The 19,784-nt window shown below is 45.0% G+C and overlaps 1 protein-coding gene across 1 annotated transcript; it reads right to left on the bottom strand.

Moving 5' to 3' along the window:
* Positions 1–7,138: 7,138 nt before the first annotated feature.
* On the bottom strand, positions 7,139–19,502 carry LOC144764946 (syncytin-2-like). Its single transcript, XM_078650305.1, has 3 exons — positions 18,975–19,502; positions 11,502–13,263; positions 7,139–7,243 (listed from the first exon to the last, which is right to left on the bottom strand). Exons 2-3 carry the CDS (start codon positions 12,696–12,698, stop codon positions 7,139–7,141), a joined length of 1,302 nt encoding a protein of 433 aa, XP_078506431.1. The 5' UTR covers positions 12,699–13,263; positions 18,975–19,502.
* Positions 19,503–19,784: the final 282 nt, after the last annotated feature.

Genomic DNA, 19,784 nt, shown 5'->3' with positions numbered 1-19,784 from the left:
TGAGCCCAGTACAGTATGGCTTCCGTGAGGGGATGGGCACGGTAGAGCAGGTCCTAAATTTCGTTTTGTTACAAGCTAAATACACAAGGGCAAAGGAAGGTCAACTATATGCCATCTTTGTTGATCTTTCCGCTGCCTTTGATTGTGTGATACATGCTACGCTTTGGCAAATTCTTGAAGAAATGGAAGTTGATCCTGCCATCGTACTTTTTCTCAGGCAACTTTATTCGGGGGCAACTGCAAAAGTTAGACATGGGCTGAGGGGGGAGTGCACAGGCTCCTTCAGAATAGAAAAAGGGTATGACAAGGCTGTGTATTGGCCCCTTTTCTTTTTTCTCTTTATACAAATAAACTGGAGGAGGAATTGGGTGCTTGTAAAATTGACTCCCCAAAATATGGCAAAAAGTCCATCGTGTCGCTCCTGTATGCTAACGACGCGGTTTTAATGGCGAGAACAAAGGTAGGAGCCCAGAAAGCCCTCGCCAAATATCTTGAGTTTATGAAAGAAAGGGGCCTAATGATTAATGCCAAAAAATCTTACGTAATGCAGTGTGGTAAGGGCCGCGCTAGCTGTAAAAGTCTCAAAGCGGCAGGGCTCGTAATTGAACATACTAAAACCTTTCCATAACTTGGGGTCACAATTGAGGGTTCTGGCTCCTGGGGGCCTGAGGTTAAGAATAGGACCTTATCTTTTAAACGTACCATAGGGGCGCTAAAGAACTTTGCAGCTAAGTTGGGTAAAAGACACCCCGAGATCATGCTAAAGATCTACATATCTAAATGTAGAAGTGTTGCGCTATACGGGGCAGGGATTTGGGGGTATCAGGACGCATCGGCGATGCAAATTGAAGAAAATAATTTTTTCAGATACCTCCTTGCCCTTCCGAAAGGTGCTTCAGTTCTTAACTGCCACCAGGAATTGGGGATGGACTACTTATTAGATTTGATTAAATTGCAACCTGTTTTACTTTGGCGTAGAGTATGGGTGTCAGAGGTCTTAGCCTAAATCAGGAAATTATAAGAGATGTCATGGGCCTTGACAATGTGAAGCGTATAGACTGGCTTGAATATATCAGGAAACTATTCACTGATATTCAAAGACTCGAGTTTTTCAGCACTCCTGCCTCAATTCTGAATATCTCAAAATCAGGATTGAAAGGGCTATGTATGGCCCATTTTGAGCTTCTCAGGTGTGTAGGTGAAATGACAAAAAAAACAGTCAGGGATCATCAATTGTTACTGACCACCAACAGAATCCAGACGTACCTAGCAATGTGTAATTTGGGATTTGATTGTTTTCTTTTAACAAGATTTAGGTTCAATTTATTCCACCGGTTAGTCACATTTCCAAATAAAAATGACTGGTCTAGAACCTTGGCTGTTTGCCCATGCGATAGTATTTCTGTACAATCCACATTTCATGTAATCTTGTTCTGTAAATTTTATGAAAGTGAGCGTAAAAGGTGGATCACACAGTACTTGAAGCAAGGTGCCTGGAGACAATGCCGTCCTGCGTTTCTTACTTTGCAGCAATTAGGTAATGCAACTTGTATTATGGTCATGACTCGCTTTTTAAAAAGTGTTTTTAAGAAAAGGAACTTATTGATTAGCGAACTCGTTTGAACTGATTTAATACTGTTTTAATCTAGTGTTATTTATTGTAATGAAATGGTTTTTATTGATGTGTATATATATGAATGTTGCTTTTATGATTTTATGTAACAAAAATCGAATAAAGCTAATCGAAATCGAAATCGATGTCACGGAATATCGCTGGTCTGAAAAGCAACCTTGAATCTCTTGTCTGTTATAGAGAAGAAAAATGTTACGATTATTGCACTGAAAGTGACCTGGGAACTGGAGGAAGTCCTGCTGAGCGATTATAGAGTTTTTAGTAGTAAAATAGTCAAGGGACAATTGGGTCGCTGGGTTAACCTGTTGTGGTCGCAGCAAAATACAAAATTGTCGGGAGTGTTTTATTCAAGGAACTTCCAAATGCAGCACCCCAATGCACTAGGTGCAGTACCCACGCGCCCAAGGTGCGAAATCCAGTTGAGTTTCCCCGTGCCCACGGTGCGTTGCTCCTGGTTCGCATACATTGTCTCCCAGTGTGTGCGAACTGTCTCTAAGTCTATGCAGATACTGTTGTCACTTGTGAAATCCCTCTGTCTATCTCCAGCTCCTTTCTAACCATAAATGTGCGAACAGGAAGTCCTTATTCACTGTTTAATTCCATTCGATGTAAATGTGTGCTACAAGCCCGCTAGTGCCAGTTTACAAAATGTATTCATGGCGCTCCGTTATAATTACAAGAGCCGTTGCCTAGGCTACAATGCACGATTGAGGTAGCCCATTGGGTTGAAGGGCGTGCTGCAGAGCTGTGTGTGAAAACAGCAAACCCAAAACCATGCCTAACCCCACTTGCCATCCTTCAGAGGTCGATCGCATGGCTCTCATTGAGTGGGGTCCTGATATCTATCATTTACGATAGAAAAGGCGGCAAGAACAGGGAAGCATGCCATGTAAAGCATCACATGTGCGTGCACACTGTGCGTTAATGTCACGGCCGGGCTCACGCTATAAAAAATACGGTAGTAAATGAAATGCCTATGCCTTTCCTGGTGCCCAGCGTTCTGAGCAATGCTGAGGGGTGTAAAAAAACGTTTGGCGCGAGCCATGTGAAAAGTTTTGAGATAGGATTGAGTGAGGCTGATTGGAAAGGGGAAGGGAGGAAGAAGAGGGTGGAGAAGGGCGGGAGCACCAGGGAGGGTTGTTTTCGTTTGGTTCATTTTGCTGGAATTTCTTTCCCCTCTGCTGCTGACAGCTCTCTTACTTTGGCTGGCAACAACATCGAGTGTGTTATGTCTCTCTCACTCTGGGAGCAGGAAACAGATTCCAGTGATATGAACCAGGGGGAGGGACCTTTGAGGGGAGGGTGGGTAGCCCCAACCCCTTCACTATTTACCGTAACTTCAGATCTATAGCAGGCGGAAAGTGCAACACGGCGAAGTGTCTCCAGAAACCGCCAGCATCCACACAGCACACGACGTTTTTCCCCGAACTAAGTGCTGCCTCATTATATGCCTAACATTCGCGCAATAGCACGGGAGCATTTCATAGCTGTGGGAAGTGGACGGAGTGCGTGGGAACGTTGGAGGGCTCAGACAACTGTAAACAGAAGACCTTCCGGCACCCGTGGGCTCGCCGGGAATGCATTTTTTGGTATAACGCATACTGAGGCCGGATCTCTTCCAGTTTTTGTCAGATAACGTAACTGGGCCACTGGTAGGATAATTTGCCAACAAGCACACATTTTATTTAACTGGGCCACTGGTAGGATAATTTGCCAACAAGCACACATTTTATTTAACTGGGCCACTGGTAGGATAATTTGCCAACAAGCACACATTTTATTTTAATCAAGTGCACAGGTGGGTAACCAATGTCATCTGGTTCCAGATTCTGGAGCTGGTTTGCGAGGGAATTGGGTTGTGTCAGGCCAAGCTTCCTCTACACTCCCATCCACCAGTAGCAGCGGTCAGACCATTTCTCCAGAGTCCAGGCCCTTCAACGTCTACATGTTACCTGGTTATCATTTATCACCGGTGCGGTGCCACACAGCATAGGGTGCTACCACACCTGTCACTGAGAGATAAGAGCTCCTATTTAGCAAGGGGAACCAAAACGATGGGTTTGACCTCAGGTAGCTGGAACCTTACCAACGGTCTCAAACAGCCCAAAAAGCGCGCTAACCTTCGTGAACTGTACCACGCCCTACAAAGGCTCCACTTTAGGCCCCAAACTCAAAGTTACACTTTCCTGTTGGCTAAACTACCAGGGGCGTGGTGCTCCTGGACAGTGTCAGCAGCCACAGCTCAGCTGCACACATTCTCAAGGTGAACCTACATCAGTATCACATTTCCACCCAAGACCTTGACAAAGGGACATGAGCTAAAGACTAGAGACAGGAAGTGTAGGGTGGTGGAAGTAGGAGACATGAGGTGGAATGAAAACAAGGGAGTCTTTTATTCTGCAAACCGAAATTCGCCTTCGCCACTGATAGGCACCTCAGAAAATCTTTGTGCTCCTGCACTGATTTCTTTTGCACATTAAACACTGCACCGAAAGACATAACTTTGACATCTCATTAGTTACTGAGATGCATGTGGCCTGAGGAATGGGTCTAATATCTTAGGCCGTTCTGGGAGCAGTGCAATGACGCAATTGGAAGTATTGGTGTGGTAGCGTGTCAGGGATAATACATTCAGTTTTGCATTGCTGAAATAGTTTAATTGACAATCCCTGGAAAAGATCCTACCGGATCCTGCATGCACCCCTTTCTCAGCTCAGAATCCTGTCGGGAGGGAGCAAGGGTGTGAAATCTGGGGTTGCGAGCTATGTGGGGGAACATGGTCAGGCCTCTCCCAATTGCCAGTCTATACCATATTCTCCAGTACTATCTGGGTTGGGATCATTATGTATGCGCTATGGGAACGATGCTGTTTTGGGAGCCAAGCCAGATTCCACAATGGTCTAAATGCCACCACTCGGTCCATATGTAACTAATGCCTTTTGCTCTCTCTGATCACCTACTCCCAGTAGTAGCACAAATGGGCTGCCCAGTATTAAACTAGAAGGTTTGGGTAGGCAAGGCCCCCATGGTTCCTGTGGAGCATGAGCCGGGCATTAGAGATACAGTGTTGTTTCCCTTTCCAAATAAAAGAGTGGAAGGGGTCTTTGCATTTGCTTGATGTCCTCTGTGGGTGTGGGGGTGGAAAGTGTGTAGAAGTGGTAAAGCAGTCCGGGAAGGATATTCATTTTTTCAATGTGTATGTCCTACCCAGAAAAGTGGAGGGGCCTCCAATGCCTAAGATCTTCCAGGATGGCTCTGCTGTAGAGCGACCAGTTGGCCCGAGTTTATGTCGATAGGGAGCCAGTGATGTTAACGCCTAGATATTGGATGAAGTGAGTTGCCCAGCGGAAAGAGGCTGTCACCGGCAGGCGCAAGAGCAACTGCTGTGAAAGAGTAAGATTAAGGGCTTGGTTTTCGGCCATGTTACTCTTGTATCCTGACACTGCCTCAAATGCTTGTAGGCCTTGGACTACCGTGAGGAGAGAGGACTCTGGCTCTGTCAAGGCAAGCAGTAGATCATCAGCAAAGAGTCGGACCTTATAGTCCTGTCCCCCAAAGGAAATGCCAGTAATGGTCTGGGCCTGCCTTAGGTGGATAAAGTTAAGTATCAAATGGGGTAAACCAATATCCCTATGAACCTGGGCAGTGAGACAGTTATTATAAACAGTTGGTTTATTCGGGTGCACTATATTTCTTTACTTATTTCATATTTTGCACGCAATATTATTCATTCATTGTAAGGCGAGAAAATCAAAGCATAATCATTAATGAAAAAGGAAAAAAGGGAGAATCCAAACCATCTGCGATATTGCAAGATACTTTATAAATCATATTCATTTATAAATTCTTTCATTTTGAAGTGGTAAAAGAGGTAAAAGGCTGTCAATTGTATACAGTGGTGGGCAAGGTGAAAATGTTGTGATAATTAGTGCTCAGTGCAATTTGTGCCATTGTAATATACAATATATACAATGTCAATTTTCAGTAAGGGCGAGGAAAAAGAGGGATGTGACCAATATTTATATCGTAAAAAATGTTTTCTGTACACTACAATCGTCAGTATTAAGTACAGATTCTTTAGAGAATTGGTCCACTGGAATATTGTGTCAACGTTTCAACCCTGTAGTAGCACTCTTGAGGCGCCTATGTGGGTCTTCTTCAGGACTGTGTGAGGGAGGTGGGGGTGGGAGGCAGCCTCCTAGTGAACCCTTCGGACATTTAAGGACAAGAGCTTCACATTTGTCAGGGACCCCGTGGCATAATAGGAGCGAGCATTTTCATTTCAGTGGGACAGCAGCACTGGCCCAACCGCGCAATAGCAATAGGGGTGTGGAGCCTGTGCTTCAACGTCCAATCCCCAGTTCCAATGAGATGCACAACTAGGAGCCTGAGAAGGAAGGGTCTAAACATGTATAAACTGAAGAGGCTAACAGGGCCCAACATGGTGGCCAACTCCATCAGTGGACGGGTGGGGGAACACATCAGTCCCTATAGAGGCGTCACCCTTGACGGAGAGAAGCCCAATAGTGGGTGAGGAGACCAGGACGACAGTGCAAGGGCAGAGGCCTATGGAAAAAAAATTCAAAGGGCTAAGGATCAGCAAAAGCAAGGAAGTCCGGCCCCAGGTCTATGGGTCCAGCTGGGTAGTAATAAAGTTCAAATAGCCTGTATACTCCAACGCTACCATATGAACAGATGGTCAAGCATTACTGGTGACAGGCTGCGAGGATTCCTATTTCAGGCTGTGCAGGTGTGATATAATGTCCTCCTTAACTTTGTGAAGGGCTCTAGTTTTCAAGTTGTAGCCTCCACAGCTGCCACAAATGGTTTTCCATATGGGGTACCATCCATCAGGTCTCTCAGGTGGGGGGGGCAAGGGGTCCCAGTCGGGTGACCCCTCTGACAGACCAAGGATATCTTTAGTCTCTACCAGGGACCTCACCATTCTCTGCTTGCCATTCCACTGAAAGAGTAGCCCAAAGGGGTGAGCCCATTGGTATTTGATACTCTGGTTGTGCAGCTTCTCAGTGATAGGCTTAAAGTCTTGCCTCTTTTTAAGTGCCAGAGGAGAGAGATTCTGGAAGATTTGCACCCTGTGACCACAGAAGACATTTTCCACTTTCCCCTGAGCTGCCCTCAAGATGGCTTCCTTGTCCTCAAAGAAGTGGACTCTAGTAAAAATGTCCAGGGTGCCTTCAATGCGGGGTGCCCTATCAAGGACGCGGAATTGGTCTACCAACCCTCTCAGGATTGCCCATAGTAGGTCACTGGTGAATGTCATAATGTCCTCCCCCTCAGCTCACCCCAAGTATCACATCACAGATCTTCAGAAGGCGGCTGTAGTTGCGAAAAGTGTTGACAAGGGCATTCAAATATGCCACTAAAAACCGGCATAAATCTTGCACAAATATTTCAATCTGTTTTGAATTATAAGTAGCTGAAAATATTTAAACATTTCCTTCCTGAATCCGGAATTAAGAAAGTTTTCCAAGCACTCAAAGAAATCTAGCATTGAGGTTGTGGTATCAACAGTTCTTTATTAGGTTTCAAATCTACAATTTCGCCCGTGACCTTGAACTTTCCACTTGCCAACAGGTGTTTTGTCTGTTGCTGTAAATGTGACAGAAAACTTCATCAGGGATCATTCTATGTATGTCCAGCTGATTAGTTGAGCAAATCACCTTGTTCTATGTATAGTCAGCTGTTTTGTTTGAAAGGATATAGTCAAGTAATGCGTGAATGCCAATGCACAGTGTGCCCCATTGACTTGTGTGGAGACCAATATGTTAACTTGTCATAAAATCTGATGGACAGCGGTCCCGTGGAGTATCGGGCATCCTGACGTTCTAATAGGACAACTAAGAAGTGCAGCACGTCTCATCAAAAGCCTGAAGAAGGTCCAACAGAACACCACATTACTACTCTGGTTCCATCTCCAAGCTTGCATTATCTCCAACACCAACTGCATCACATAGAAGATCACTAGAAAAGCCACCTGTGCTTACCTTTCCGAACAATTAGCCACCCAAGGTAGAAAGGGCCACACCAGAAGGCAAGACATCGCCAGAATACAAAACAGAAAAATGCAGAAAGGAGAAAAACGGAAGACAGTCCTTCTCCACCTGCGCTCCAAGATCTGGAACTACAGCTCCGTCAACATCAGAACTGCCCCAGCCCTTTTGCAATTCTGCATAGATCTGAAGGCCCTCCTCCTGTGAGAACACTACATCTATAAATAATAGGATTCACTTCTCATATTTACTCCGCCTGTTGAGAAGGATCCTGTTAATATTCATAGGCCCACAGCCATGGCCAGGACTCTCTTGCTCTCTAAATAGATCCATACTCTGCAAGTTCCCACACATGTGCACTTGCATAAACATGTAAGATTAATCTTCAAGTGTATTTTTGCGGATGCCGGTTTACTGCACCTGATCAGCTCTCAAAAGTGGGAGAACTATGTGGAGTCTTGGGACAATGCGGATTTGGGTGTAACAGTGTAACCCACTCAGATAGTGCTCTGGTTTGTAAAAGGCTTCTTTAATGTGACAAGTCTTAGCTTGGAGACATCACTGCTGCCTCTCCTTACAACACGACCCTATCAGGCTCACAATTACATACAACTGTGGCAAAATCCCAACATATCTTGAGCCTGCATTCCCCCTTTCGTTGCGAGTCTGTAATTCTTTTAGAGTCTACCAAACTCACCTCTTTTCTTTAGATCTTTTAACTGCTTCCAGTCAATCCCTCTGATCTTCCAGGCCCTACTTCACCATACAGGACTTAAAGGCCCCTCCTAGCTTGGACCTACCACCACTCATTCACCATCTTGGGACACCCAGTCCTCCTTCACTGTGCCACTGTCACTGTCTTGGGCCTATCGATTTGATGTTTAATGTAGTTTCTAGCTATTTTTATCCAATGCAAGGACTCCTTGTAACATATTAATGTCATATGAAACCATATATACATACACTCCTGTCAGCCACTCAATTCCAAAACAGATATATAGATGTCTAGAGATTGGTCACACTATGCAGAAGTCAGGGCCTAAAATCATGGGCTATGTTAGAGTTCTCCAGGGCCTGACATTAATAACTGATCTCTGCAGCCAGTGAGTGCTTGTCTGTTTTGGAATTGAGTGACTATCTGTATCTATAGTCACAATGGCAGAGAGGAAAACTGTAATAGACCATCCGAGCAGATCTTGGTCCACTCCTGTCTTTCTCTGCCTTTTAATTACACTTTATCCACGCGGCCTCTGTGTAGCTTACAAATCAATTGTAATGTGTACTCAAAGTAGAATGAAAATGCAAGGAAACCCTGCTCAAAAGAAGTGACCTGCACAGCTAGCCTTTAGCGCCTAACCAAATACAACCACAATCTGAGAGCATGTGCCTCACAAGTTTTCCTCTATCATACTTCTAAGCGCTGCTCACCAAAACAACATGAGATCATCACTCAGGCACCACTCTAAAACCGCTTCCTACAAAGGCTCACATGTAAAACAACATTCTACCAACCAAGTGCTCCACCACAGTGCAGCACTACCAGTCCAAACAAGGGTCCTGGCACCCACCACTGGGATATGAATCACTATATAAATATTGCAGTGCAATACACTGCTCTACGCTCTAGCGCCTCTGATATCTCAACCACTGATACTTGCAATTCCATCTGTCACAGTTCTTGCGTCACCCCGTGAGGAAAGTTGCCAACTATACCGCTTCACGCCCTGATTCACCTTGTGCTCCGAGCAGGCATCCAGACCCATTAGAAAGGGATCGGGGATCAATATTCCCAAGACTTGCAGTTAGTTCTCCAGGGCCCAGCACTAGTGCTGCAACATTTATAGATTTTAAAGCAGGCTTGTGCTGTTTATTAATGACGAGGCAACAACATTACTATACCAGTAGATGGCGCCAGATTGACGGAAGCTATGAGTTTGCTGACTCGTCGTGTCCCGCAAAAATGTCTCAAATGCCAGCTGGCGCCATCCCTGCATGCTCTGCACGGCGCCCTTCCTGCTTCATGTTCTGTGACATGGTGTGACCCCAGCACCGTTCCACCTCAAACACTGACGCATGTAATGTGCTCAGTTACCGCCCCCTTCTCATGCCTCGTTGCATGTTGTGTTCTCTGACGTCATTCTGGGATGCATGTTGTGGTGCATACAAATGTCCTGCCACACTGTCTGGTACAGGCTGTGCACTGCCACCATCCCCACCTTGTGCACCAATGCATGCTGAAGGTTCTGACGTCATTCCTGCCTCACACTCTTACACGTGGTCTGCTTTCTGACACAATGTTTGCTTCATGCACTGGTGCATGTTGTACCCTCTGACACCTCACACACATGCTTGCATTCATGGGCATCCGCAGAAATGTTTCCAGGGGGAGGCAACATTTTAACTTCATTACCATCCTCGGACATGATTGAACACAAGTATTAAATACATTAAAAAAAATCAAGACAAAGAACTTAAATAAACAAAGAAACCCATAGGGGGAAGACAAAAATCTTGTGAGGCACCACAGCAGACGACCTGGCAACTACAATAAAACAGAAGGAAAAACAAAAAATGACCGAAAAAAAACAAAAACATTTTAAATCAGGTTGATGCGGTTCTAGAACATGGTTACTCTCAAACTTTCTCTCATGGGCCAAATTTAAAGTGTGGTTTGGGCCGAGGGCCGCACAGGTGGAGGCGGGGTCAGTAGGCGAGGGGGGAGAGGCTAGAGCAACAAAAAACTATGACCATGAGGTTGAACACAGGTCCCTGCAGCGGACGCCTTCTTCACTTAGCCACCAGACCCGGCATACACACATCTTTCTTTCTCTCTCTCTCTCTCTCTCTCTCTCTCTCTCTCTCTCTCTCTCTGTCTCTCTGTTTCCCTCCCTCTCTCTCTCTCTCTCTCTCTCTCCCTCGCTCTTTCTCTGCCTCCCTCCCTCTCTCTCCCTGTCTCCCTCTGATGAGTTCAGGCCTCAGCAAGGCCCAAAGGTACCGAAAGGGTTCGCCCTTCTGTGTACAAAGTCCTTAGACTTACAAATGAAGTTGGCAAGGAAACTGGAAATACAAAAACATAGTTTAATAAACCTTTAAAGGTGGTGATACAACCTCCACAACACTTCTACAGTATTGTACAGAGTAGCACACTGAATACAAGCACATGGCCCCTTTTATACACAGTGGAAGGGGTTCAGCTTACAGCTTAGACAGAGGTTGCAACCACGTAAGGACATTTCCAAATATATCAGTGGGTGGAGCTAACAGTATTTCTAGAACATGGGAGGGCTATGCTAATAAGGAACAACTGTTACTTCTGCTGAGCATGCGCTACACTCTCAAGAAGGACTAATAATAACTGTTGCTAGGTAGAATCCACAGTGTAACTGGCAGAGAGGTAGGACAATCAGAACATTGAGCACATGGCAATGTAGGGCATGAAAATGGTGGACTCGAAATACAAAATGGAACCCCTATACTAGATATTTGGACTGATGCATTATGGCTTCAGCTAATGCTTAATAATACCGTTGTTTTATTTACAACAGACGACCCTTTCAGCGTTAGCTGAAGCCATTCCATTTCATAGGGTAGTCATCAAACTCATCTTGAATATCAATGCTCATAATGTTAGAAATCTCTTTAGTTAGACTCTTTTGATAAGCAGCTTCGGAAACAGCTTTCTTATTGGGTATACAAGAGGTAATGCAAAGGGAACATATCATAGGACCACATTGAATACACATACAGCAAGTAAAAAGAATTACTACTATTATACAAAGGCCAGTGAGGATCTTCCAACCCCATGTAGTAAATAAGGTCCAAAACCAACTAGAGAAGGTCCATGTACCATTATCTACATGTATGTCAGCAGCTATTTTATGTAGTTTATTTATGGCATTATAAACAGAAGGCGAGTTGTCTGGGATGAAGACACAACAGCTACTTCCAATAAGTCTACAAGCTCCTCCTTTTTCTGCTAATATGACATCTAACACCATTCTGTTTTGCAGGGCAACAATTCTAGTAATTTGCAACTCTTCAGTTACGTTTCCTAGTGCTGCAGCAGTTTGGTTGGTCACTGCCTCTACAACTCTAGTTAATCTTCTTATCTTTCTACTGTTTAGGGCAGCTCCAACAAAAAAGAATAACCCTAGGTTAAAATCTACATATTGCTGCAAACTAGTGTCGGTCTGGTCCACATCATCGATAGATAAAGTACGTTTGTATCTATTCACAGTGGCATTATTCAACAATTTCAAGTCTTTATGATAAGTGGCAGGTGCTAAAAACACTGGTGGTAATAAAAACGATACATAGCATACTCCTGACCAGCCAGCTGGTAATCGATAATATCCTCTATTACCGCATACAAAATATGTATTATGGGATGCTAAAAATGTGCTATTATTCAGACCATCTATATTTAAGACTTTAATACAATCACTAACACCTACAGGGATGTTCCCAACACTTTGTACGCATAAGTCTGCTTGTGCTTGTGCAACTGAGATCACAAATTTTTCACTTTCGACAGTGTCTCTAGTGTTCGTAAAAATGTAGGGAGTAGACTCATTGTCTGGTCGATATTCTTCCCACTCCCATATAGTTCCATTGGCTTGTGGATAGCCGTCTTTATTCTGGTGACATTCTTTGTTTAGTCTAAAAAGTAATCTTCCAACAGCAGGCTTTCTTGTGGCAAATAGAAGAGTATACCAGGCACGACAAGAACCATTATGAGAGAAAGGGAGAGGTATAAACGGTGTTCCCCCCTTCTTCTGGTGCGCTGGCATCATACCACATATCCAGCAATTTGTTTCATTTGTAGCAGTGTGGGTATGATGTAGCATCTGAATGAAGGTGTTATTTACAAAGGACAAGCGGTGTTTTGATTCCTGATAGGGGAGCGTATAAAAGAAATGCTCCTCTGGCACCGGTGTAGAAACCACATATAGATCACGGGCAGGAATTACATCCTCAACAAACCACGTGATAATGGCAACAACTGCCACACTAGCAATAAATCCGAAGGCGCAGATCACTTTCTTTCTCTCCATGTTGAACAAATGTCTCGCAAATCTTCCTGAAACTAAAAAAAAGGCTGTCAGAACTCTTCCCCCAAGGCGGCTGTTGTTTTCTTCACCAACGGGCCAAGACGGGTGTCACTACTCTAATGCAAGGCTGATCCCCCCCCCTTGCCTCATCGGCTCTCCGTTGCACCAACCAAGAGGCCGTTCTGACAGCAGTCTAAACAGCGGAAAACTTCTTCCTGGGTCGAAGGTTGTATTTTCTTACTCCAGAAGTCGTCGGGTCCGGGAAGAACTCCTCTTGCTCATCAGGTACCACAGCAGGGCCTTTCTCTGTAGTCAGGATTTCTCGATGGTCAGTCAACACGGCAGGCTCCACCAATCCGGGTTGCACTCTGCGACAATGAAGGGAGTGAATCCAGTTCTTCCGGTTGGTCACTCGGACGGCCGTTCTTGTTGCGAGCAGAACCTGCTCGGGACCGCACCATCGGGGCTCCAGGCCACTCGTCCTCTCGAACGCCTTGATGAGGACGAAGTCACCGGGTCGGAGACTATGACCCTCACCTGTGGACCGGTCAGGGAGTGCTTCTCGAACCTGTTGATGAATAGAAACCAAGTTATCAGTTAATTGTGCCAGATAGTCATTCATCAATACACAAGGTACATCATATACGGAACTTGGTTTAGGCACTCCCCAAATATTCATGGGACGACCAAACACCACTTCATACGGTGTAAGGCCGGTTCGGGAGTGTGGTACTGATCTTATTGACAACAATGCCAAAGGCAAAGCGTCGGGCCAAGTCAGAGAAGTGGAAGCCTGGATCTTTGCTAGTTTAAGCTTCAGTGTTCCATTGTAGCGTTCCACCAAGCCAGCCGACTGTGGATGGAACACTGCATGAAACTTCTGTTTTATCCCCAGACCTCTCAGAACGTACTTGATAACGTCTGCTATAAAATGAGGCCCGTTATCACTCCATAATAGTCTACAAACACCATACCTAGGGAAAAACTCCTTCAGTAGCACCTTTGCTGTAGTCATTGCAGTATTGTCCTTAGTAGGGTAGGCTTCAATCCATTTACTGAAAGCACACACCACTATCAAGACGTACTTTAGATTATTACAGCGTTCAAGTTGGATATAGTCCATTTGCAGGACTTCAAAAGGTGCAGTAGGTATTTCAAATCCTCCTGCTGGAGTCCGTGTTCCTTTCCCTGGGTTGTATTTAAGACAGATCATACAGGTCTGTACCACTCTCTTGGCCGTGCTAGCAATCTCTGGATGCTCCCAAACTTGCGCAAGCAATTTCACAATCGCTGAAGCTCCAACATGTGCTAGCCCATGTGCCATTTGAACCATAGGTTGGACAAAAGCTGTGGGCAACTTCCACCTATCCATTTGTTTGTTGCGCCAACAACCTTCATCATCCAGTTCTCCATTTTCAGACCATTGCTCTCGTTCTTTATCAGAAGCAACTCTCTGTATTTCCCTCACTTCTTTCCTAGCATCATGCCATCGTTCTGCTTGTGACTTCACAACATACATTGAAGTGGAGTCAGGTCTTATTGCAGTTTCTCGTGCTACTTGGTCAGCGAAAGCATTTCCTTGCCCTACTTTGTCAATAACTTTCTTATGTGCACTGCATTTCACTATAGCTATCTTCTTAGGAAATGTCAGGGCAGTCAAAAGATTGTGCACCAGTTCTCCATACATAATTTGTGTTCTGTGTGATGTCAGAAAACCTCTTTCCTTCCAGAGCAGGCCAAAGTCGTGCGCTACTCCGAAAGCATAGCGGCTATCTGTATAAATATTCACACACAACTCTGCACTAAGCTCACATGCTCGTGTCAATGCTATCAACTCCGCTGCCTGGGCTGATTTCTGTGGAATGCGTGCTGTTTCCACGATAGTATACAAAGTAGTGATGGCATATGCTGCCGAAGTCGTACCATCCGGTAGCTTCAGGCAGGAGCCATCCACCCATAATTCTCCATCTACATCTGAGAAAGGCGTATCCTGGAGATCGATACGACCCTTTGTCTGTTCCTCAGTCACAAAAATACAATCATGTGCTTCTTGTGCCTCAGGCTGAGTCGTCAGGAATGGTAACAATGTTGCTGGATTTAACGTAGCACATGTCCTCAATGTGATATGGGGAGCCAGCAACGTTAGTTCATATCCGGTCATACGGGCACTTGTTAAATGCTGCGTCTTTGTTTGATTCAAAAGGGCGTCAACAGCATGGGGAACCAACACTAACAGCTTGTGAGATAACACTATTCCCTCACTCTGACGTATTGACACAGCTGTCGCTGCGACCGAACGAAAACACCCCGGCAATGCCCGAGCGACAGGATCGAGCAATGCCGAGAAATATGCACACGGACGCTGCCTGTCCCCGTGCATCTGTACTAACACAGATGACGCACATCCATCTCTCTCATGTACATATAATGTGAAAAGTTTCGTGTAATCAGGAGTGCCTAACACTGGTGCTGAACAAAGGGCCTGACGTAACTGTTGGAAAGCGTTTTCACATTCATCTGTCCAAGGAAGGGGAATTGGAGTGTCTTTTGTCAATAGCGCTAACAGTGGTTTGACTATATGTGAAAACCCCAGTATCCACTGCCTACAAAAGGACGTAAGACCCAAAAATGCTCGAACATCTTTCTGTGTAGAAGGTGTTGGTGTGTCCAGGATGGCTTGGATACGATCTGATGTAAGTGCACGCCCCTCCTTAGACAAAAGGTGGCCTAGGTAGGTCACCTTAGGTCTACAGAATTGCAATTTCTTCATAGATACCTTATGATTGTGAGAAGCCAAAAAGGAAAGCAAGGACAACGTACAAGTCTCACATTGCTCAGGGGTGTCAGCAGCCAACAAAATGTCATCGACATATTGAATAAGCACTACCCCCTCAAGCAAGACAAAGGAATCCAACTGTCTTTTCAACGCCTGACTGTAGATACTAGGGCTCTCAGTATAGCCCTGTGGAATTCTACAAAATCTATACGATCGATTATTCAAAGTGAAGCCGAAAAGGTAACGGCTATCAGGGTGAATAGGGATCGAAAAGAAGGCGTTCTTCAGGTCGACAACCGAGAATGTTGTCGCTGTTGGTGGAACTAAGGTAAGGAGTGTCGTGATGTCAGAAACAACAGGGTATTGGGGCACCACTATCTTGTTCACCTCCCGCAAATCAATAATAAATCGATATACCCTAGTATCAGTGTCTTTCTTCAAGATTGGTAAAATAGGACTGTTACAAACATTGTATGGGACTTCTTCCACCACCCCCACTCGGATGAGATCCTGCACAATCTGTATGAGCGCCTCCTCACCCTCCTGTGAAATCCTATATTGAGGCAGGCGTGGTAACACAGCTCCCTCCTTCACACTAATGTGAACCGGAGGAATGACCATCTGTCCCACATCAGTGTCTGAAGTAGCCCACAACGTGTGAGGTAAAAAGGCTAATGCAGCACTTTCAGCGACCATACACACTCTCTCTTTTGCAGGGTAATTGTCATTTAAAATCACGCGTACTCCTTCAGGGGAGCAGCGGATTGTGGCTCTAAAATGTTTCAGCATGTCTAGACCCACAATGTTGTCAGGCGTGTTTGAGGAAAGCAAGAATGGACATGGTGCTGTAAATTTGTCGACATGAAATGCAAGGGGTTGGGATAATGGGCTAAGAGAAGGTGTTCCATCGAACCCTACAGATGTGATCGTTAAGCCAGACAGGGGAGCCCTCGGAACCAATTGTTTAGACAAAGCGCTACGAGTAGCCCCTGTATCAACCAGAAACTGATCAGTAGAACCCAAAACATGTGCTGTAACATAAGGACCCCTCTGATCTACTGGTACTTCAACTGATTCCTCCCCCCATCCTACGCAATCCTATGCATATTGGGAATCATGACTTTCGGGGTGCACATAGTCAGACATCTGATACTGATTTCGTCTATCAAAGGTATTAGACCCTCCTTGTTGTTGCTCCCTAGATTCGAATCTAGCCCTATCATTTAGGTTACCTCGTGGGCCAGAAAAACCCCCACGATTTCTCCCAAAACCTCTACCCCGTCCCATAGCCCTGTGTTCTCGCGCTAAAGGACACTCATTGGCCCAGTGGCCTCGTTGCTTACAATATGCACATTGATCTTTAGCCAAGTCTGTGCGGTTATATGTAGAATCATAAAAACCCCGACCACCTCTATTATTTCCTCTCTGGGGTGGTCCATACACTTGTGCTAACATAACTTTTGTTTTCAAATCCTTAGATTTCTTATCTTCATTACTTTTTGCTTCTAATTCCTGACGCTCGTAATACTGAGCCATAGTCAGGAGGGATGCCGGAGTCGAAGTCGTCCAGGAGCTTTCACTCGCTTTCAACCGAGCTGCTACTCCCGGTAATAAATTTGAAACATATTTGTCTACAAACAGATGTCGACCCGTGTCATCCGTCAGAGACTGACCACTAAAATCATGAAAAGTTTCTTCAAATCGCGTAAAGAAGTCAGAAACTGATTCATCTGTCTTTTGCTTGCAAGATGCTAACATAGTCCAGTCAATCTTTTTAGGGGGAATAATCGTCTTTAATTTAATCAAAATAGCAGCAGGGAGGTCTAGAATGAGCTGGGGTGGTTTCTGCGCAGGTTTCCTAGCTCTGTCCTCCTCCTCAATGTCTTCCCATTTAGCTTTAAACGTCACTAAATCATCAATTTTCCGTACTGATCTCCACATGTCAGGGGGTAATATAAGACCAAAGATTAAATCAACGTCAGCTAATGTCATAGTACAAGAATTCAAAGCCCCCTCAACTTCCTCATAAAAGGCAGCAGGATTTTTCCGTGGGTCAGGTAACGCTTTCTTTAAGGCCATAACATCCGCTCTATTCCAAGGAGTATATACCCAATTATAGATAAAATACCCTCGGGCATCAGCTGAATCTTTATCTGAACTAGTACCCGCTCCTTTAGGAGGAACATACAAAGGCGCTGCCTCTCGCATAGGTTTAACATGCACAATATCGACCTTATCTGAAGAAAAGATAGGTGATTGTTTCCCGTCGCCACTCAAACCCGTCTCTTTGTCGTCCACCGTCTTTTGTCGCTTTTCTTCTCGTAACCGAGACGCCTCATCCCGCAATACGAATAACCGTCGAACTGCATCAGCTGCCTGGGAAGGAGAAAAGAGACCTTTACGCAATTCTTTCTTATCTTGTATTATGTCATCAGGTTCAAGAACAGGAGAATATTTTCGAAAAGCCCCGACTACTTCATCAGAAAAGGTTTCAAGAAAATAAATTTTTTCCCTGTCCGGCCATTTTTCAAGAGACAACAATATTTCAGCAAGAGGAATTGTACCCTTAAGAATACGATAAGAAATTTGTCGGAGCTCCGCCATACGATCAGATGTTAGCTTAGACCGCGTGTCTACCTTATCTTTAAATGATCCAGAATCCTCATCTTCCCCTTTCGGAGCAGACGGGCCAGCATACGGAGGCGGAGAACGATCTAGTAATGAAAAATCATCATCAGAATTATTAAGGACAGGATAAAGAGGCCGACGAATGGGATATTGGCCAGATATCTGCAATCTACGTTCCTTTTCCCGTTTTTCTTCTGCGTCTTTTTGTTCACGTTGTCTCATTTCTTGCGCCTTCTCACGCACATTCTTCCTCTGCTCTTTCTCAATCAGCGCATGTTCACGTTTCTCACGCTCACGTACTTCTTTCACCCACATTCGCACACTCTCAAACATATCTTGTCTCGCTCGGCGCTTACACAGGCACTGTTCCACATACTCAATTTTGCGCACATCAAACGAACCATACAAAGGCCATCTCAACTCAGGATCCTTCTTGGTATACTTCCTCCACAATGTGCTGTACATTATAGGGGAAAGACCAAACTTAATGTACATATCCCTATTCGGCGTCCCTTCTGGGGGAGCCGGCTGCGATTCTTCAAGACTTAACCGGTTTCCACAGCAGCACCACTTACGTAGTGCGCTAAAAGTAGACATGCTAGAAATAGTGCGAAATACGCAATATTATACAGAAAAATGGCACTTAATCGTTGCGCCGCTCACAACCATATGTTGGAGAAAAATCTCCACATTGCCTACCTATATGTGTTGCAACGCATATATACCCATATTCATAATCATAATATGATCGATCATCCAAACATCTCCATATCCATATCCATATCCATAAGCCACAGCAAGCGTATCCTAAAACTGCCTTGCTAATCACTGGCTACCATAAACACTCACAGTAATTACCATACATTGGTCCTTACCAAGCACGAGCGTCCAGATTCCACTTGCCAAGTTCCACAATTTGCTCAAACAGCTTATCCACAGCAAACCGACAGAAGAGGTCTCAGTCGAAGACCGGCGCCACCCAGATGGTCAGATCGGAAGGAAGGAAGAAATACCTCAGGATGCCAGGACTAAAGACGCCGCTGGCAGTGATCACTTCCCCGGCAGAGTTCCACTCCTTCGTCACGACCAGTCCTTCGAGCCTCCGAGTCGCCGATGAGCCCCACGTGACGGGCGCCAATTGATGAGTTCAGGCCTCAGCAAGGCCCAAAGGTACCGAAAGGGTTCGCCCTTCTGTGTACAAAGTCCTTAGACTTACAAATGAAGTTGGCAAGGAAACTGGAAATACAAAAACATAGTTTAATAAACCTTTAAAGGTGGTGATACAACCTCCACAACACTTCTACAGTATTGTACAGAGTAGCACACTGAATACAAGCACATGGCCCCTTTTATACACAGTGGAAGGGGTTCAGCTTACAGCTTAGACAGAGGTTGCAACCACGTAAGGACATTTCCAAATATATCAGTGGGTGGAGCTAACAGTATTTCTAGAACATGGGAGGGCTATGCTAATAAGGAACAACTGTTACTTCTGCTGAGCATGCGCTACACTCTCAAGAAGGACTAATAATAACTGTTGCTAGGTAGAATCCACAGTGTAACTGGCAGAGAGGTAGGACAATCAGAACATTGAGCACATGGCAATGTAGGGCATGAAAATGGTGGACTCGAAATACAAAATGGAACCCCTATACTAGATATTTGGACTGATGCATTATGGCTTC

The sequence above is a fragment of the Lissotriton helveticus genome, chromosome 1_1 (genome assembly GCF_964261635.1).
Source record: "Lissotriton helveticus chromosome 1_1, aLisHel1.1, whole genome shotgun sequence".
NCBI lineage: Eukaryota > Metazoa > Chordata > Amphibia > Caudata > Salamandridae > Lissotriton > Lissotriton helveticus.
The sequence above is the reverse complement of the archived record's forward strand: the minus strand, read 5'-3'. Positions and strand labels throughout refer to the sequence as shown.